This window comes from Lycorma delicatula, chromosome 4, assembly GCF_047948215.1.
Source record: "Lycorma delicatula isolate Av1 chromosome 4, ASM4794821v1, whole genome shotgun sequence".
NCBI classification, from domain to species: Eukaryota; Metazoa; Arthropoda; class Insecta; order Hemiptera; family Fulgoridae; genus Lycorma; species Lycorma delicatula.
This window is the reverse complement of record NC_134458.1, coordinates 63,953,346-63,975,812: the sequence shown is the minus strand read 5'-3', so window position 1 is coordinate 63,975,812 and position 22,467 is coordinate 63,953,346. Positions and strand designations below refer to the sequence as shown.

At 28.7% G+C, this 22,467-nt stretch overlaps 2 protein-coding genes across 8 annotated transcripts in view; one reads left to right on the top strand and one right to left on the bottom strand.

Annotated features, from left to right (window-relative positions):
* The window catches only part of LOC142323472 (solute carrier family 41 member 1), a 185,630-nt gene that overhangs the window by 112,459 nt on the left and 50,704 nt on the right, over window positions 1–22,467 (bottom strand). The window lies entirely within an intron of this gene.
* The window catches only part of LOC142323473 (uncharacterized), a 125,402-nt gene that overhangs the window by 55,285 nt on the left and 47,650 nt on the right, over window positions 1–22,467 (top strand). For all 6 annotated transcript variants that reach the window (XM_075363150.1, XM_075363148.1, XM_075363147.1 and 3 more), the window contains exons 3-4: window positions 3,934–4,056; window positions 12,520–12,746. In XM_075363150.1, the coding sequence (XP_075219265.1) occupies window positions 3,993–4,056; window positions 12,520–12,746 (291 nt within the window). In that variant the 5' untranslated portion in view covers window positions 3,934–3,992. The remainder of the gene's footprint in view (window positions 1–3,933; window positions 4,057–12,519; window positions 12,747–22,467) is intronic.

Below are 22,467 nucleotides of genomic sequence, written 5' to 3'. Positions count from 1 at the left end.
AACAGAGCTAAGCCATCGTCTCATAAAAATTTCTAATTTTGTTAAAACTTTCCTCATAATTCAGTACTAAAAATAAAAAGGTAACAACTTATAAAGATAAAAGATTTACTGGCTAGTGAATACAAGACTGCTAAGCCTTCTTTAATTAACTCATTAAACAATTATTTTTTAATCGAAACTACATATAGGAAGATAAACGCCGTTGCCCAGCGCAGGAACCGCGTGGAAGTGCTCTTCATCATGACCAGAGGCTTGGAAAAATTTCCCCATGGACTCCTGATTAGACCAGTCCGTTCGAGAACGGGCAAGAGCCTCAGAAAGGAAAAGAAAATTGGGAAAAACGAAACGAAAGCTAGCAGACAGGTAGGAAAAAGAACAGAAAACAGTAAATAAAAAAGAGAACAAAATAAGAAATTACAAAGTTGGTTCTTGTGACCGAGCGCTGATGTGTATAATAAGTTTTTTTTTCTTTTTTGGGGGGAATCGCGAAGATAAGAGAGTATACATGCATGTGTTGTTTCTCTCTCTCTCTCTCTCTGTCTGTGTGTGCGTTTTTGTGATTTTTTTTATTGCGACAGACGGTGTTTTTAATTCTATTTATTTATGGCAATTGAACAAGAAAAACAGAAAAACCAACGTGTGTCTAATTATTGTTTCCTTAATGGCCAGATTTGGTCCACTTTGGGAGCGTGGTCATTACAATCACCCTCCCTCAGCAGTTCTAACTTAGGCTGTACTACTTATATAAGTTTGTGTGAATGTTTGGTAAATTCGTGCGCCGGGAGTTTTTTTTTTACTAGTTTTAACCCCCTCTCTTTTGTCCCCGGTATTGCGTGTTAATGTAACAACTGGCTATTATGTACGACTTTTATAATTAAACGTAAAGTTAAAACAAAACTATAACTAGGGAAATAACGAACAGCAGTAGTATAGCCATTTAACCACGCAGAGTTCCGATTTCGCGTATGAACTCGGTGAAAATTCTACACGCTGGCTTATTGCTAACCAATTCGTGGATCTGTCCTAAGTAATTCTGATATGCGAGTATTCTTCACGCGCGTGATAACAAATCACATCGTATTTCGTAGTTGTAGAGGACATGAAAACTTATCTCATCTACTCCGCACTCATCACAATTCGAGTTTTGTTTTAACCGAAGGTCAAATAAGCTTTTTTTGAAATTCCCGTAGCCAGTTGCATTGTGTAGTGGTCCAGTCTTGCCACTTAAGTGACATTCTTTCTTCAACTTTATGAAATTGTCCATAATTAACAGTATCTGTAACACCGCAATACCGTCGGGTTTACCAGTCCCTTAAAGTAATTTCCCGTAATTCTTTACTATTTTCTTGCATTTCCAAGAAACAACAAGCCGCGATAGTTCGACCCGTCCTGATATTAATAAATCAATCACAATAACGCCCGTCAGGACTGACAGTGTAGCGGTAGAGGTAGTTTTATACGACTTACACACCGTTATTAGCGCAAGACGCAGAGTACGTAAAAGTTTTTCCCTTAAGTTCCACTTTTTAACCGTCTCCCAGCAGTTATGAGCTACACACGTTATAATAGAATCAAAAACAGCAGTATAACTGCTGTTATTGATTATAGTATAGATTATAGATTATAGTATAGTTATTGATTATAGATTATAGCATAATAGTTATATATAACTAATATGCGCGTACTAATATATAATATATAACTAATAATAACTATAATATATAACTAATGCGCGTAGTATATATAACTAATAACTATATGCACGTACATGTAGTTCCCATTTTCTATGACAGACACTTTTCAAATTTATTAATGAGCATAGATGCGCTGTCGAAAAGATATCTAGCGTTGTGTGAGAAATCACATTTTTGACGAATTCAAATCCCAACATACTTAATTTTCTCAGCGTACGGATTAGTACCATCCACTCTGATTATTCGCCTAACCGAGAACTACTTTGCTTTTTTCAAGCTTATCAGCTTGCTTTTATGAAAAAGCATAAATTGCAGCTTGGTGTATTTCCTCCTGTTCAATTTTTTTTTTAGGGGTGTCACACGCTTGACTTTCAATATCGGCCCTGTTATCCCATTATTGGCATTATATCATCCGCGAAGGCTGTACATATATTCCCTTCTCCTAAATCGGTATTTAAAAGATTGTTTGTTATAAGGTTCCACAAAATCGGACCGAAAACAGACCCTTGCGGACAGCCCTTCGAAGCTCTTAATAGTGTTTCTCCTCCTATAATTTGCCGACTTCCTTGTTTTCGAAATTATTACGAATTAACTCATATATATCACGGGGACAGTGCAGATTGAACAGATACTTAAGAATGTAAACCACTAAGTATTATCAAACGCTCCACTTATGTCAAGGCTGATACCTGGCATCAATTTATACCGGCTTTATTTCACGCGAGTCTCTACTAAGTCAATCGCATCAGTAGTGCTGATTCACATTCAAATCCCGTTATAAAACCATACAGTTTAGAAAATATCAGATTTATTATTGTAAATTCCAACATTCAAATAATACTTTCTTGCTGTAGACCCGCGGTACCATCTGCACCCCCTCTCCGTTGCTTGCTGTGTAGTCGTTATATGAAGAAGTATATGAAATTTTGAACGATAATTCTTTCTTTTTACTGACATTTGTAAATGTAAGTAGTACATATTCATATAATATAAATAGTATATATTTGATAAGTCAATTACATCAACCTCTTGTATAGTCACCGTCCTTTAAAATTATCTTTCTGTTGATCGCTTTCAATTGAGACTTAACCACAATAGAATATTGTTTTATTTGATGTGTAGTTGTTTTGAACGTATTACACAACAATGTTTCCTTTGTAATTATTACATCAATCCTTTGATAGTTCCATCTTATTCAACTGATTTAAAATTAAACCAGTCACTCAAATCCGATAATGTCGCGCAGGTAAGAATAAAGCGACAGTGAACGAAAAGAAGTGCGAAATGAAATGCAACAATTCGGTGTTATCTAATTTTTGTAAGGAAACTCATGAATATTGATCCTTATTAAAAAATGACATTTGTACCTTTTGGGATCACTATCTGGCGTATTTATACCTTCAATCCTAACAAAATTGTTAAATTTATGATGAGCAGGTACTGTTAGAAGAAAGTCATATTGTTTTATGGTTTAATTTATTTAATCAAGACTTCTAGTTATAAAATTTCGGTTTAAACAAAATTTATCAGTAAACCTACCAAAATTAACTGTCAATGTGGTCTGTTTTATATATTGGGACAGTTTTGGCTCGGTTCACTAGTCTACTAAATAATGATTTTATTCTAAAAAATATTAATTTGAATTTAGGTTAGTCGTATGCGTGAGTGTATATTTTTGTAACCTTCCAAATTCCCTACCAAGTCAGAACACTTAACTTCAAATTACGATATTGATTATGAACTTAATTTTCTACAACTTTACTAACGATTATTGAAAGGTACACTACCTGTTGTAGTGTATCACGTATCAATTAATCTAAAATTTTAAATTTTTGCTGTTCTACAAGCATATCGTATGTTTGTAGAACATATGTAAGCATTTACATATGTTTGTTTATTTAGGTCTATATTTTAGAAGCGTATGTCGTTTCATTATATACTTACAATTCACGGCAGTTTTGTTGTTTTATGTATCTGTTTAAAAATGCGAAATTTAATAAGTATATACATTTTACGATCTATTTATGAAATCTTCTTACAAAATTGTTATTAAAAATGCATTTAATTAATTAGCTTCTGCATTCCGTGTGCATAATAAAGTATACTTTTAATTGTGTTGTTTTGTGTAATATTCAGCGGTTAATACTTATATTTCTTGTTTGTACCATACAGAACTCTGCTTTAACAAAGTACTAATTTTTTTTAATAAAAGATGCTTTTAAATGTAAAATTGTTTTAGGAATATCTGTCAATCAGACATTGAAAGGAGGATGGAGTCCTTTACTGTTTGCTTGTTCAATGGGTCATCCAGATGTGGTAGAATATCTCTTAAAAGTAGGTGCTGATCCAGACTTTCATAAAGGTAACTGATGTATTTACTGTGAAATGTAGCAAAATTTTATTTTACATTTTGTCCTTTTTTTTCAATTAATTACTTCAATAAATACATTTTGGTTGTTTTGTGCACTTGTTTTTAGAAAATTAAGCTATAATAAGAACTCTAATTTTTTACAATGGTTACTGTTGTGGGGGAGGTGATGAATTAATTAAAATTAATAATAAATTAAAATAGATTGATCACCTGAAACGTAAAGGTCAGTTAGTACACAAACAATTGTATTCAAATTAAACTTTTGTTTAATTAAATATGTCAGTATATACTGCGGTAAAGATATGCCAGATACATGGTAGATTATATATATTGAAAAGAAGGCAATTAATGAACCATTAATTGATAACAACTATACCCAAAGTATAAAGTGCATTGCCTATTTCAGCGGCTATGTAACAAAAACTTACAAGAATTATAAATTTAAAAAATAATCACAATGCGTTACTGACTGGCAAATATTATATGTACTTATACAAACATGTAACAGTCAGATAATGGATTTTTTCATTTCTTTTTTACATTATTGTTGTTAGTATATTTAAATAATTCCTGCTAGCAATTATAACAAAACAGTCATTTTTATTAAAGTCTACAGTTTCTTTGAGAGTATTTTGAATAATAAAATTGTCCTTGAAATATGTCAGTAGAGGTCCATTAGAGGTTATTATTTGACTAAAAATAGTAATAAATGTGTATGTAACATTATCCTTCTTTCCAATTTTTACAAACAACATTTTAGTTCGTGCTGTTGCAAGGTCGTGTTAGTTTAACTAGCACAAAATTGGAGATAAAAAAAATAGAAATTAAATTGTTTTATGAAAATTTAATTTTTATAAAACACTGTTTAATGCCTGCCAGTTATTAAATAAAGAATGTAGCCTCTTGTTACTATGAGAACAAAGAAAATGTGGTCAAACATTACAGCCTAAACACAAAAAAAGCAAACAAATTTCTTGCGTTTAGCTTAATTTGCGTGTTACTGTATCATCCCAAGTTATGACGTTTGGAAAGAAGTAAGCTTTTAAGTTGATAAAATAAGATTTAAAATTAGTTCCTGAGATTACCTCCAAACAAACAAACATTATTTTTATATAATGCAATTCAGATTTAACCAATATTTCAATACTTTAATACAAATGTTTTTGTGTAAAAAGATATCTAGCCGTGAGTTATAACTGCTTACGTATCTTTTACCTTAAGATGATTAAATTAACATTTTTTTTTATTTGTGATACAGATAATCTGTATTTTATGTTGTATAAATAGCTACTACTGATTGGATATATATATATATATACACACACACCTATATATATCCTTTTTGTTTCATATATCGTTTTCGTTTTGTATATTATTATAAAAAGAAGTAATTATTATTTGTTACTTTAAACAAATTATCTTAATCAATCTTATGTTCCTAAGACTTGTAAAGCACTTTACATATAAGCTGACATTTGTACTAATTATAAGCGTTAATTAAAATTGCTTTCCTTCAGAGTATTAATGTTCATCATACAACCAGCCCCTGTAGAGACAGAGTGGAGGTTTCACTTGCAGGGTTGAATATTTCCCACGTTTAGATAGGCTTGCGATTCTGGGAACAGTATTTTTGGCATAGTGAAGAAGCTAATAGAAAACTTCCTAATTTCCTTAGTAAGTTTGGCATTTGGTGCTCGCTATTTGTAACAATGGCTGTTCTATTTTCTGCTGTGATTGGTATCTCATGTGAGATTGTTAATAGCTGTTGAGATACAGTACCTAAAAAATGAAATGCTGAATGAATATTTTACTAGATATTATATATGGGTATTACTTTACTGAGCTGTGTAAATGTTTCTATTTTTATCGTGTCATTTTTGTGGCTAGGAAAAAATATTTTGTGTTCATAATAAATAAAATATATGAATTTTTAAAAATTTTAAATGTGTATTCGCTTAGTAAATCTTTGAGAAAAGCATTCTATAGAAAATATTGTATATGTATCATTTGTGGTAAGTTTGTGTGGTGGGAAGTCAAATGCAGGATGCTTATTCACCAGTTTTTTTTTAACTTTGAACTATCTGCTGATACTGAGAACTGTTATTGTTTTTTAAGAAATAAATGAATTCTAATTATAATAAAAACTGCTTGATAATTATATTATGTAAGTGTTGGTTTTAGGAAATAAGCAATGAAATTACATCATTTTCATAAAAATTATTTATTATGTTATTTTTCCTTAATTTGTTTAAAAAATTAATATCTTAATTAAAAATGAAGTTTTATAATACTGAATAATTGGTGACTGTCGATTTTTTAAAAGTTTCTGAATGCTTTAATATTCAACCTATTTGTCATCTTAATTAAGTACAATTAGTGATGCTGTTTCATGATTAATGCGGCAATTAAATTGAGCAAGTTTGCACAGGAATAGGTATCAGAATGTCTTCATACGTAAAATAATATATGTCTACATACTAACTGTATTATGTATGCATAATTGTATATAATTATTATTAAAACTCATATCTACAGAATGAAGTCAAGAGGTCAATAATGATTTTATTCTGACATCAATTTGTACTTGGACTGACTTGATTATGTGATTTTTTGTAGTAGTAATTCAAAAACAATTAAAATTCATTTTTACAATGTTAATGAACAATTTCTTAGTAGATTAAAATCGAGTGCATTATTTAACATAAAGCGTATTCTGAACTAGTTAATTGTTTATCATTAGAATACACTTTATAGCACTTCACTTGCACAGGACTTTATAAAAAAGGTAAGCTAAACACCTCCAGGAAAGCATATTAATCTATTTACATACAAGCTGTTAATAAAGTATTGCAACCGTTAACTAACTTTACAACTTTTAAACACAGAAAATGAAATTTAGCAAATGCTCCTATCTCAAAACAATTGATTTTTCTGTATAAGACCACCACACCCAAAGCCCAATGAGAACAGTTCAAAACATTTAAATAGAAAGATAGAATTTTTACTAATCATTTTAAAGGGCATGTTTATGTCAAAACAAAAATGTTTTGACTTAAAAAAATGTAGGCTACAAAATCCTTATCAAAATGGTTGCTATTAATATTTTTTGCAGCTAGTTTCAAAAGTGGTCAATACTGTCGACAGTGAATAGTATTAAACAACTGCTTGACAGTGAAACATGAAAAAAAAAATTAGTAAATACTCCTACCGCAGAACAATCTATTTTTCAGTAAGAGACCATTACTTGAAGTGATCTGTGTGGTCTATATGTATACTCCACTAGAGTATATCTATACTCCTAGTATATATATATATATACATTATTCCATTTTTTCCCGTTTAGCCTCTGGGAATCACCATCAGAGGATTATTACTTCAGAGGATGAATGAAGGAGGATGAAACAAGATCTGTAAATAAAGTAATGAGACTGGTTCAGAAAAACTTTTTATTTACAATCCAATTATACACAGGCTCATATCACCTTTGAAGTAGTTCCCTTGGGAAGCCACGCAACACTTCAAATGGTTTTCTCACTCTTCTTAGCAGTGTTGGAACTCGGAAACTGAATATCCTTCAGATAGTTGGTTACATTTATTTTTATGTTTTCTATTATTCCAAAATGGTGTTCCTTTGGTGTCCTGTTTTTAAAGCTGGGAACAGGAAAAAGTCGGAGAGACTCAAGTCAGGTGAATAAGGTAGTTGAGGAACTACAGAAATGTTCTCTTTGCCAAAAACTCATTAACTGAGAATGCAGTGTGACAAGGTGCATTGTCATGTTGTAGCATCCAGTTATCTTTGATGGCTGGTCTCACTTGGACAACTCTTTTCTGCAGTGTTGCAAGAATTTCTCAGTAAACATACTGACTTCAGTCTGACCTATAAGCAAAATGTTCTTATGGACAATGCCATTACTACCGAAGAAACAAATTAGCATGGTTTTGATTTTTGATTTGCTCATTTTTGCGATGTGGTGAGTTTGAAGTGTCCCACTCCTTGTTCTGGCATTTTTTTCTGAGTCGTACTTAAAAAACTAAGATTTATCACCAATAATAACATTTTTTGTAAAAAAACCGGATCAGTTTCAATTTGCCCTAGAAAATCGCGGCACACTTCCACCCTGTTGTTTTTCAGTTCAATAGTGAAGTTTTTTGGGACCATTTCTGCACTAATTTTTTTCATGTCCAATTCGTTTGTCAAAATTTGATGGACTGTGGTACAGTTCAAATTAAATTGTTCTGCAGACATTATGACAGTTAATCGCGTCGTACCGTATTAAGTCTGTGATTCGCTCAACATTGTAGTCACTTTTTGACGTTAACGGTCTTCCAGAGCGTGGATCGTCCGTAACTGATTCCCGGCTATTTGATAATGCTTTAAAACACCTAAAAACTTGGGCTTGTGACAGAGCTTCATCACCATACGCCATTTTCAATTTTGAAAAAGTTTCAGTAGCATTCTCACCGAATTTAACAAAAAAAACTTGATTGCACAACGTTGCTCATAATTAGTATCACTCATTTTTGTAACGCACAACAAAAACTCGTTTCAGGAAGTTTGTTTACGTCTTACGTGGCAACAATAGATTAAAAATACTAATACCTAATATAAATCAGCTGTTCATATAACAATATGTTTACTCGTAACTTTACAGTGTTGCCACTTCGGCTGCAGAAAAAAATACTCATTACTTTATTTACAGACCGTATGTATGAGTGTAAGTGAAGTGTAGTCTTGTACAGTCTCAGGTCGACCTTTTCTGAGATGTGTGGTTAATTGAAACCCAACCACCAAAGAACACTGTTATACACGATTTAGTATTCAAATCCGTATAAAAGTCTAGCCTTTACTAGGATTTGAACTTGGAACTCTTGACTTCGAAATCAGCTGACTGTGACACGCGTTCACACTAGACCAACACGGTGGTATATTATTCCATCTATGCATCTTTTCTCTCATTCTGTTAATATAGAGGTTATATAGTAATATTATGACTGAATGATTATGTTACAAGTAATTTTGTTTATCTCTTTTGTAATCATCTAATATATAAAGTTATAACAAAAAAGCAGGTTATTTTTAAATAGATTTTAAAAACTTTTGATGCTCTTTAGCATTTTTCCCAATATATTCTGAATTTTTTATCATTCGAATATACTTTATAGCACTTCAATTGTGCAGGATTTTATAAAAATTATTAAAAAGACATGATAAATACATCTAGAAAAACGTATTAATGTACTTGCTTGCAAGGTGTTAATAAATTATTAGAACCTTTATTTATGAATATATAAAGCTTTAAACCTTTATAAATGAACCTTGTTAATATTTATGAATTTATAAATAAACTTTTATAAATGAATATATGAATAAATAGTATATTATTTTATGTATGAATACATTCCGGTACCTATTACTGTGGATAAAACTCGGTAATTTTAAAGGCCATATTAATCATGAATTTCTTTACATAAATTAAGAAAACATTTTGTAAATTGTTAACAACTTTGATTTTTAAAAACGTTAACCTCAAAACCAAGAATATCAGTTAAACTATGGCAATTTCTCTTTTATATAATATGGATTTTAAATAAAATACAAGAGGTAGTGTGGGGCTCAGCACTTGTGAAAAGAGATAGCTATGGTGAAGTGAGTAATAGAGTTCAATATTTGTGTGCCTTTGCAGTAACGTTAGTTGAGTTACATTTCCAGTACGGTTGTTTCATTTTAGGCCACTTGCTTTTTATCTCAATTTTTTTATAAAATGACATGTTTAACAGTACTTTAAGTAAATTTGTCATTGCACGCAGTAATATCTATGATCATATTTACTGTTGTATATTCATCTACCTATTAAAATAAAATTTATATACTATTTGAAATACTCCAAAAATATCTAAGATTATTTATTAGCTATGTGAAAATGATTAATTTTACTGTCATAAAAAATTATTCTAAACATAAATGGTTTTGAGCAGAATGAAATATACAGCAATAAGAGTAATGAGTAATTTCTGGATTAAAAGTATGAATGGGTCCTAGTTGTACAATATATTGAGTTTTCCAATAAAAATTCAGTTCATATTTCTAGACCATCTAGTTAATTTTGCTGGTCACAATAAAGTCCTTGTTTAATGGAACAAATGTTTTTGTTTTAGTAATTGAATTTAGTTAGAGAGTTTTATTCTGAGTTAATTCAATAGGCCTATTCTGTTTTATTTTGCTTTATGAAATCATTGTTTTGTAATGTAATGTTAATTTTTAAGATTTTTTTTTTATCTTAAAGCTATGATAGAATATCTTTTTAATTGAAATGTGGTGGGTAAAGTAAACAATTTACACATAATATACTAATTTTATAGATCTATCTGTAGTATGTGTTATTAATATAATGTATAATTCTAACATAAATTGGCCATAATGCAACTGAAAAAGTTGGGAATATTTTTTAAATGAACACTTCATGCAGAGTACTAGAACAATGCATGCTACACTTTTCACTGACAACTATAACTATGTTTTAGATGATTTATGTATGTTAATTGTTACATAATTTTGTGATTACTGTTATTGTGAAATACATACTTTTTGTGATTACTGAATACTGTAAAATTAGATTTTTAAAAATAATTTTGCTACTGTGTATACAAAACCAAAGCAATTGGCTCCCATTTTATTATTTATTATTTTATAACAATCATGATAGTAAATCACACAGCCTCTAAGTTGTTTCAGTTTAAAACTTCTTTGAGATTAATTTATAATTATTTTTAAAATTGAGTAATAATTTAACAAATGTTCATTAATCTCAGTATCCATATTGTTTGATTATAATAAATCCAGTGAGCAACATTTAATTTGATTGTTCTGGGTACATCTGATGAAAATCGAGTGAAGTAAAAGCAGTGTTTATTGTGTCTGTTATTTTTATCCTGTTAGGATTTACATAATCTTTCTAATGGTATCAAAGGTAGCATAGCAAGCTTAACTATTCCATACTAGAGCCCAGTTAAACAGAAAGTAAGCATAAAAAAATCAGGCTTGTTCATATTGATAATGATAGGATACATAAATGTAATTTTGTTAGTTGAACGATCCGCTGATTTTTCTGTGTCAGAAAAAGACATGTTCCTCTTATTTATAACAAAATATAAATATTATAATCCATCAATTTATATATATTTAAATTGTTCATTTAGCAATCAGTTGTCACAAAACACAATGTGAAAGAAAGATGTTTTATTGATAAGCCCCAGCTCTGCAGTACTATGGTAGTACTATATACTACAAGACTGTGTTTGTTATTATTCAAACACAGCTTAATTGAGCTTAATATATTAGTTAAATTGTAATCTTCAAATAACAAGAGTTGACTGCTAGTATAATAATTAAATAATGAGTTTAATTTCAGTCAAATGTTTATTGTAAAAAAGGTGGATCAGATACAGGTTGAGTATATGTTAATTAGAAAGTTAAATATCATTTTAATTGAGTTAGTTATGTTTACAAAATATGAACTGAAATTATGAAAAATACTAAAAAACTTGAATAGTTGGTTAAAGATTGATTGATTTAGTCTGATGAAATCAATGAATGGTGCCTCATTTTTTTAATTATCAGTGTGTGTAAATTTATATGTACCCGTGTGTTTGAGTTTTTTTATTTTTTGCTTAAAACAAAAATTAAGATTAACCCTAGATTTAGGGTTAACTAAAAATACAACATTTGATAAACTGAAAATATTTACTTCAAAACAACACAGCTTATTGTATTTCATTTTGGATGTCATCATACCATTCATGAATAATTGACTAAATTTAATTTATTATGTAATCTGATGATATATGTAAGGTTAATGACACTAATACTTAATAACAGTAAAAAGTTTGTATTTAATAGCATTACTTTTCCATTGGATTTTTTTTAATGCTTTAGTTGTATAAATGGGAAAATAATTTTATTTTAATAAGTTATTTCAAAGAATATTCATTTGTTATATTCTTTTGTGTGTAGGTTAAATTCATTAATTAATAGTAATTCTAATAACATTAATTTATTGAATAAGTTATTTAGTTTTAAAGTAGTTGCTCAATTTTTTTTTTACTTGTTAACATATTGATAAACAAGTATATTTACTGTATTTGGTTTCATAATGTTTACCTTAATCAGAGGAGTTTAGATGTATTGCATGAAATTAAAATGTTAATAAATTACTCTAGAATGGATGAAAGATTTACAGTATGCAGTTGCAGAGAAAACATTCCAAATTATCTGTTGAAAATTTTTGTTTCAGTATGACAGTTATTCTAAATTCAATTATTCTGAGTAATTATTTAATAGGATTGTCTGTTTAAACAATTACTGCTGTATTATGATAAAGAATTATCTAAGGTAGTTGCAGACTCAACTTGAATGTAAAACATTCAAAACTTATATTTTAATACTTTAAATTTCAGAACGATTTACGGCATTGATGGCTGCTTGTGCATCAACTAGAGAAAATGAGGACAAGTTAGTGAAATGTGTTGATCTGTTAGTGAAATATAATGCTGATGTAAATGCAACTGAACGACATCACATCTCAGCATTAATGTTTGCTGCTAAAGAAGGTCATGCTAAGATAGTATCAAAACTTGTTAACTGCAACTGCACCCTCAACCTTCAGGATGGCCAAGGATGGACTGTATGTATGTGTGTGTTTTGAGTTTGCTTTTATTTGTGTAAACTTGACTTGTAATTAGCAATCGGCAAATTATTAAATTTTATTTTTTTTATGGATATTCTTTTTTTTGTGAAAGTAGTTTCAGTTTGTGTCATATGCAAACATGTAAGTCTAATGTCATATATTTTGTTGAAAGCCTGAGTCCTGCTTTTAGGGTTTCGCTTCAGTCATAGTGTTATACATTATGGACCATGTTGGTGCACTGATTTCAAAGTACTGCAGACTGTTTTTAAGTTTATGGCAATAACAGCCTGGTGTTATTCTGTTTATTTATTATCAGGAGGGTAACATTCTGGGTCAGATTTGAAGTAATATTTCCTACAAAAGTTATAGCAAATTTTATAAGCTTTAATTTTTTTCATTTAAAAATTCATCCTTCATTGTTAAACTCTAAAAATTACTTTCTATTAAGAGGAAACTGTAAAACCCTCTGTAAAGAGAGAATCCTGTAAACATTTTACATTAAGATATAGACACAATATCAATCAGTATTAGATAATTCATCCTAAAAAATGCATTAAAACTAATAACTTGCTTCATTTTTGTGTGAAACAATTATATAAGGCATTCTGAAGTATTTACGGACAAAACTTAAGATTTTATATAATATAATTTACATATATATTTAATTTTACTGCAGTTATGTTATACTTTCTAAAAGTTTTCTTTTGGAAGCATATTTGTTTGTATAGTAAAACTTGACTTAACAAGCTGAATAAGTTTTCTTTTATGAATAATCCTGTTGAGTACATAGTGCAACTAGCTATTGTATAGAACTTAAGTTAAAACTGTGTAATATACTATATTGAACTACATTATCTGTATTTTTTTTAATAAACACTGTATTTTAATTTTAATGCTAATATTAAATTTAATAATTGCATAAAAGAAATTATAAATCCTATCAACCATATTTTAATGGCAATCCATTATGTATTTTAAATGAGAAGTGCCTAAAACAAAATTAAGATGAATTTTATTCAGGTTCTAGGTAATATGGTAAACTACATCCTATACATTCTGATAGTTGACTCAACCTTAAATATTTCAGGGAAAAGATAATAACATTGATGACTGTGAAGTAAGGTTAAGTGCCAGTGGCTAAACCATATTTAATAAACCAGTTAAATAAATATTTACTCTGATCGGAACATAAAAACATATATATATATATATATATATATATATATATATATATTACATTAATAAACAAATAAGATAAATAGAAAATTATAATTATAAAAAAATTATTAGATAAAAAACAGATATTCTTCAAGTTTTTGTAGCCATAAAAGTTAAATGCTGTAGGGTAAAGTTTCATTCCCACTTTTGGCATTTATTAGAGGTTAATGGTCTTAACAATTGATGCTGCTTAAAATTTGCTAAGCGAATAAAATTTAAAATTAACCTAAATTTATTAACCTTTTAAATTTTTAATTAACCTAGATACATTATTGTACTCTAGTAATTCAAATGGTATTTAAAGAAAAAAAATTATTAGATTTTATCAAATGTTTTCCTTCAGCATAGTTGAGATCTTTAGTCAGCATTCTTGCTTTACAAAAGATATTTAATGATTCTGATTTACTCTTTATGTAAATTTAGTATGCTGAATATTACTGTACTAAATGGATCTGTTCTTCATAGCTTCTGTTGAAGACCACTGTTCTGTTACTGTCATCATATTTTATCTCACTAGGCTTGGCACCACACAAGTAACAAGTCTGTGTTGATGCACATGCAGCTATATGGCATTACAAATTTTGCCATCGATCATGCAGAATATCAACATTGGTTTTACCAAGATTTTCATGTCATTTATACTGATTTTAGTAGATAATGATGTTACTTGCTCCTTGATTTTCTCGACTTCTGTCTTTGTAACATTCACAGTTTCTTTGGTAAACATAAACTTGATGGGACATCAATATCTTGTAGAAGATGAGAAAGGGTTTTGCCATATAATACTTTTAATTTTTTGTTCATTCACTGAGTATAACTGAACAGGCACCATCGATATACTAAATAAACTTTGTCATAGCAATTCTCAAAATCATTTGTCAAAATCTCCACTTGTATCTATTTTTTTCTGCCCCATCACAACCCAATTAACAATTATGTCCATAGTTTTTAAGTCTCTTATAGATTTTAGAACCTCTTCTTGCACTTTAAACAATCGCTTAATAGTGTGATCCATCAGAGATTGCAATTTTATTTCTGCAAAGGTTTCTGTTGTATTGACGTCACTCTGATAGTACAGCTGTTTTGCCGCTTTAATTTTATAATAAGCTGGATACATGTTCTAATGTATTTTATTTTTTGCTGCCGTATTACATTATATTGATATGTTCACAGATTTGCGTCGACCATCAAAACTAGCGCTTGGTCTTCCGAAAGACCACTTAGTTTTGGGTTTGAAAAGATCTTCCTCTTTTTACTGTAGTACTTCTGGGAGAAGAATGGCACAGTTCTTTTACAATTGCTGCTGAATTTCTTTTGCCTGCCTTGCAAAGTTGTACTTCAGCCACGATCAATATCTCTTCCTGACTCGATGTTTCCAGGGTGTGTTGAATTTGCCGTTTTTTTGTTGCAGTTCTGCAACTTTCGAAGTCTTTTTGTGGTTTGCCGGTTCTTCTGTTCCATCCAGGATGTGAAATAGTTTCTATACTTTCAGTGGTAATATCAGGAAATGATATGTATTCATCTAACCACAAAGAATTCGTTTTCAGGACGCGTTGCCTGTGTCTACCTAACTTTTTTTTTTTTCAATTTTTGTTCAATTTTTTGGCTAACGCTTCTGATTTTAGCTTTTAAACTGTCTTCTGAAAGAGACGAGACATCAAATTCTTGCAGTATATAACTTAACAAAACACCTGTTCTTGATTCTTTGTCATTAGCAAACCAAACGTTGAAAAAGCTTCGACGCGAAATTTGTGTAGCCATCTGTAATTAAGGAAAACTTGTTTGGGAATCGCAAATATGCGCAAGCAAATTTAAATATTTCCTATAGGTTACAAGTAATTCTTTTAAGAAAACACAGTACACACTAGCATAATGCGATATAATATACTAAAACTCGACTTCAAACTGACTTAAATGTTTTTCTCAAACAGAAAAACAACGATCAATTCTTGTGATGCTCGTGATTAAATTAAAGCAAACAGTAAAGTAAAATCTTATGTAAACTTACCTTGATACGTCTAGAAAAATAATAACACATAACCACTACTAACACACAGAAACACAGGATATTCATCAACCAAAGACAAATGACACGATCTCTTGGAACACTTCACTGGCCAGAGTGCCTGTAGTCGACCGGTCCGACCCTTTTTTCTATTGTCTTGCAAAGTTTCTTGAATTGTAAACCTTAGTTTCGAGTAATGTGGCTTGTTACCTTTGAAAATAAACATCAATTTAACCTCCGTAGATAGTTAAGAAAATTCAATTTTGTCCCTCTAGATTATGAAAATATCACACGTCACTGATTTATTTAAAATACTATTAAAAGATATCTAAAGATATTTATTTTTTTTATAAAAACAATATCACTCAATTGATGAATTTTTAAATAAAGCCTTCTAATTTTTAATGAGTTTCTAATTAACACCTATTTAAGTTAACAGTATTTCATGTGTTTATATTTGAAATAATTAATATGGACTTTATTCATGTATTTTTTATTATATAATTAATCGTGTATTTTGCGATGCCACTATGATGAAGGTTTTTATCATGATTTCCCTCAATTCACCAGACGATTGCTGGAGCTGTTCCTTTCTTTTATCTGTGGAGAAACATATCTACCCGTTTCTGATATATTATTAATACATATACTGATCAGAAAAAAAATTTATTTACTTTATTGAAATAAAACTTATGAAAAGTAAAAGCTTAACAAAATGCTTTCCTTTACAGATTTATTGAGCTTGAAATGAAAATACTATACTTGAAATCCCACGCTAAAGAAGAAGTGAACACTTGTTGGACAAGTCCACTTCTGTTGATATCCATGAAAATTCCACATACATGATGATTTCAGTGCGAATATAAGAAATATTTCATTTTAATCTATTATCCAAATACTTTATAAATTTTATGAGAAATATATTATTATATTTATCATCATCAAAAATAAATTTAGAAGATCTGTGAGTAAAAACGAAAAAATCTATGTAAATTCTCTAAGCCTATTAAAGAATCCCAGCTAGGTCTAATAGGCTATTACATTATATGAAATCGTCTCAGTGCAAGAATATATAACTACTCTATTCGGTAGAATGATAACAAATTCAATTACAATACAGACTAAGTTCAGTAATGATGAAAGTTGAATAAATAATTTCATTTAGTACAAATTAAAAAAAGCGACATAGATTGAAGTAACATCATTTGCTGAAGTAACAAAGATACAGTTGCAAAATAATCATAATAAAGAGTGACTTGTAGCCATTTAAAATAAGAAAAATTATATGTTTCATAAAATTAAACCAAATTCATTGTAATAAGTAGATCTAGCATTTAAGTAGAACAAAAAGTACATTTAATAAATTAGTCACAATCAGGAATTAAGCTTTCATATGGGAAAAATTAGCTTCAAACCTGTTGTAAAGAGTACATTAAACCTGATGGGGGGGTCTCCAGCAGAATGTAAAAATAGGTTTTCATTATGTTGTACTTTTATCATTATCTCAGAAAAACTGTAATAACTGAAATAAATACTATTGTTTATCAAAATCATTTATAAATTCATCTACTGATTAAAAAAGGTTATACATCTAAATCAACCTTTGCAAATCAGATTTGAAACAGGACTTATCATTATTTTGAATCACAAAAAAGACTCATAATCTTTTTAAGACAAGTGTCATTAACAGGAAGGAATTTGACTATATTCTTTAGAAAAATCTTTTAGAAGTACTTCCGTAACTATATATAGGAAGCGAGTTGTATTTGATTTTTTTATTTTACAGAAGTGTAATTCAGAAATTTTAATCCGAATAGTATCAGCTATTTATAAAAGTTGTGGGTAATGGTAATGGGTGGCTTTATACTATAAATATGTAATTATGATTACATAAGTTAAAAACGCAGATGGATTTAATGTAGAGAAAAATATTAGAAGTAAATTGGACGTAACAGGGTAACCGATTAAAAAGAAAAATATAACCTTTTATAGGTAAAATAGTATTTAAATTAATTTTTACAATATTAAATTTATTAGATATTAATTAAGGAAGATAACAGAGGAAATAATATTAGTGGGTGATTTTAATAGAGAAATTTTAAAAGAAAATGATGGTACTAACTGACTAAAAACTGTAGCAGTAATTTCAGTTTGAAAGTTATGTTAAATATCCCAATGACAGTAACTGAATGCTCTGCTATAGCAATAGATTAATCAATGTAAGCTCAAAAACAGTTACAGTCCAGCAAAATGATTATGATTTATACTCTTTACCTCTATAAAGTGGCATGGATTCTAACAAAATGACAGTTTAAAATATGTATTAAAAAGGAAATTTATAAACATTAAAATGAGTTTAGAAGTGAAGGATGGTCCAGAGGTTTATGATGGAAATGATGTAAAAGCATAAAATGAATTAAGCTTTTAGACATTTTTTTATATTACTTAAGAAAAAATTGTCTAGTAGAATAATTTACTAGTAGTGATAAAACCAAAAGAAGCTGATTTATATCACAACACTTGCTGTTTAGATGCAAATTATGAGGTAGTAATAGAACCACTTGTAGTATACGTGACTGAAAACAAAAAAGGTATGAAAATACATTTTTTATGATTGTATCTTATTAAAATTGTTAAATATAAATTATGTTTTTCACTTTTGGACAAATCTGAAATTTTGGCAAATCAGTTGACAGTCAAATAAAGATCTATGTAAGGAATGTGTCAGTGCTCCAAGTAGCTGGATAAAAATAACAAAAAATTGTGTACCAGATCCCTAAGATCTTTCAATAGAAGAAATTCTATTATTCAAAATTTTTAGCAAATGAGTAACATATTAACTAACTTTATTAAAAAAGTAAAAATTAATAAATTGAAATATATTGTTGTAGGTTAAAAAAATTTAGAATAATTTAAATATCCCCTATGTACTGGGAATAAATCTTTTAATGAAGTAAGTGAACCCTTACATTTAGATGTATTACATGAATTGACTATGCCAGCAAAATTGTCATATTGTTTAAAAATGATTACATTTTATAAAGGAAAAAGAAATACGACAATAATTGTAGTCTGACTTCTTTAATGTTACTATTTTCAATAGTTGTAAACAAGTAAATAATCGAGCATCTAGATAAAAACAATTTCTACCACATTAATATCACCAGTAGAAATTATAAATTTCCTAGAGAAAGAGGAACTATTCACATGTCAGTTTCTGAACTTATGAAAAGCTTTTCATCATTTAAAAATTAAGTTGTTATACAAGACACATTATTCTACCACTCAGAGATTACAGAATAAACACCAGAGTATCAATTTTCTATCTCAATAATATGTTGGTAATTGATTTTTTTTTCAAGAGCAGGAAAAGTATACTGTTGCAGTAAAGTCAGAAGCAAAATTAATTTATTTTTCATGAGTCTCTTATCAGTAATATGACCACTGCTACTTTTCATGATCACTGGGGACATATTGTGAAATCATCTGTTCATTAGTAATGTAACTGACTTTTCAGATGACATGCAGAGTTAGATTCTGATGAGAAGACTGGAAGCTTGGAAATTGATATCAACAGAAAACTGGACTTTGTTATTTTAATGGAACTTACAGCTAAATCTTTATTGTGTTTTATTTTTATTTATTTAAAAAAAAAATAAATAAAATAATGTAATAAAAATCCTCAAATTAATAATTGTTAAGAAATAAAATAAGCTGATTTGCCAGGAGTATTTTAAAGGATTAAGGAAAACACTATCAAGAAAGATTTTTGTGATTACAGATCATCCGATAAACATAAAATTATGGTTTATTTAACCCCCTCACCCCTTACATAAATTCCATCAGATTTTTTAAGCTTTCTCAGCTTTTATGTAATGTTCAGGTCAAGAATAAAATTAAAAAATGAGTAATAAACAAATTTTTCCAAAATGTCAAAAAAAAATTATTAACTTAAATTAATAATTTACTTAAATTATTTTAAGTTATGTGACAACTTATTGTTTACTATAATTGAAATATCATGTACATATTTTCATTTTTAAATTAGCTGAAGCTATAAAAATTTTCTATAAATTAATTTTTTCTACTATTTCTGGAAGTAAATAGTATAAAAAAAGGAAAATTTAACAAACTAGTAGATAATCCATGGGAAAAATTAAAAATAGAATAAAAATGAATAAAATATTAAATAATATGCAATATTTTTGTTTTAATTTAAATAACAAAAAATAGGTGCTCTAGTTTAGAAAACACAGCTAGAAAAATTGGTCTAAAAATCTCATACAAACAAAAATAATGGCAACTGACCCATTAGTAAGTAATAAGTAATGTTATGATGAATTGAAACAAAGTAGAGATAGTAGAATAATTTTAACATCTTGGGGAAATTATAACTTACAATGTAAATGAGAAAGCTGCTTGGGATGAAAGAACAAAGAAATTATAAAAAGCTCAACAGATAACAAAATCAACATACAATAAAAATTGGCTATCAATTCCCACCACTCAAACATTGCAAAATGGTTGTCTAATCGGAAGTGTCTTATGGAAGCGAAACCCTTTTCAAACTAAATCAGAAAAACAGAACAGACTAAATATCTAAAACAGAAAAAATTATTAGAACTTACATAAGTAAAAAAAGAATCAAGAAAAGGGAAATTGGTGAATCCTACCGAATGAAATTGTTTATAAAGAGATAGAATCAATAATTGACACAATGAAAAAGAAAAGGATTTGATGAGAATGCCAGAATATTAATTGACTAGACAGATAATAGAAAAACTATGAAAACAGAAAACACCACCCGTTTGGATTAGGGATGTCAAAAAAGACGTGAAAGAATTGGATCTGACGCTAGAGGATTTAAGAGAGAAAACAAAGAAATTGAAAAATAAGAATATAAGATTTCAACCAAAGATAAACAAATCAGGATTGGTCAAGAAGGTTTTTTCAGAGGCAGAAAGAAAAGTAAGAGCTAATAGTATGAAAAAGTATTGGGAATCAAACTAAAAATCCCAAAATTAAGAAGCAAATCAAACAGTGGTCTAATGAAGCTATAAAAGCAAAAAAAAAGAATACTAGGTTAATGTATTAAAAAAAGCCTATTGTAAGTAATTCTTTGCTTTTTATAACAGATATTATTTATTCCATTTAATACAAAAAATTAATAAGAAGTTTTTTGTTCAAAATAGTACAATTAGTGTTAATAATAAGAAAATACATATTGGAATTTTTAATTTCATGTTAATTTGTAATAAGGCATTATTTTCTATAAAAATGTCTAATTATTCTATTTTAAAATGTTAAATTATATGTTCTTTACTTAAATATATTTGCTGGTAGAAAAAAAAATAGATATCAGATAATGATAATTAGCAAAACTATTCTTTTATTTTTTAAGCATTATAATAAGATTATATATTTGTGATAGAAAGTTATCCATTTATTGTTGATAAAAATTAAATAAAAGGAAGTGATTTTAAATCTACATCAGTTTTTTTTATCCACATGTTACCTTTATTACTTTATTATTATTTTTTTTTTTTTAATGAGAGATTTGCCATAAAATTGTTTAAAGGTCATTTTATAATATATTTGATTTTTTCTTGCAAAGTTTGATAATTGCTAATTATTATTACAGGAGTCTTATGTAAGAATATTTCAATTCCCCTGCTACTTTCATGCTTACATAATTAATAAGTGGATTTTTAAGAATGTACACAAACTTACAAGTTTGAGTTGTAAAAAGAGCGTAATAACTAGCAAGTATGGTAAGCAAAGACAGCAGTTTGCATGTATTCTTGAAGGGTGTGTACATATGCCTCATATTGAATACGATATTATGAATATGTTGTATTTTCCAGGTAGCAGCTTTCTGGAAACATGTAATTTCAAATAAAATTCAATCAATTGAAATGTAGATCATTTGGGTCATACAAACCTAAATGATCAACATAGAGAGATATTCTGAAAGTCGGGATTGCTTAGAAAAGTGACTTTATAAATTATGGAGTCAGTTGTGTGAAAATAAAGGGGAGGGAGGGATAATTCAGTCTAGAAAAGAGCACATGAATACAATACACAGTATCATAACCTATTGCATTTAGTGTCATAAGTCTTCCAGTTTTGAGTAAAACCTACATACATATAGGGCCAGCCCTACCATTTTTGCTGCCATAAGTAAACCCAAATAAATCCACCACCCAAGCTTCAAAAAAACTTTAAAATTGAAAAAAAAACAGAATATAAAAGAAGCATGTTAACCAGAAAAATGACATATAATTGAATTAAGGCAATAATACTAATACAAATTTACAGATTTTTTTTTTATTGAAAAACAAAATTTACATTTTTAACAAGCTAATGACAACAAACATACAAACTAAAACTAGTTTCTGCAATTTTCAGAGATAATTTAAATATACTTTTAAAACAATATACAAAAAAACTAGTACAACAATAATATTATTCTACTAATAAATAGTATTATTTTCT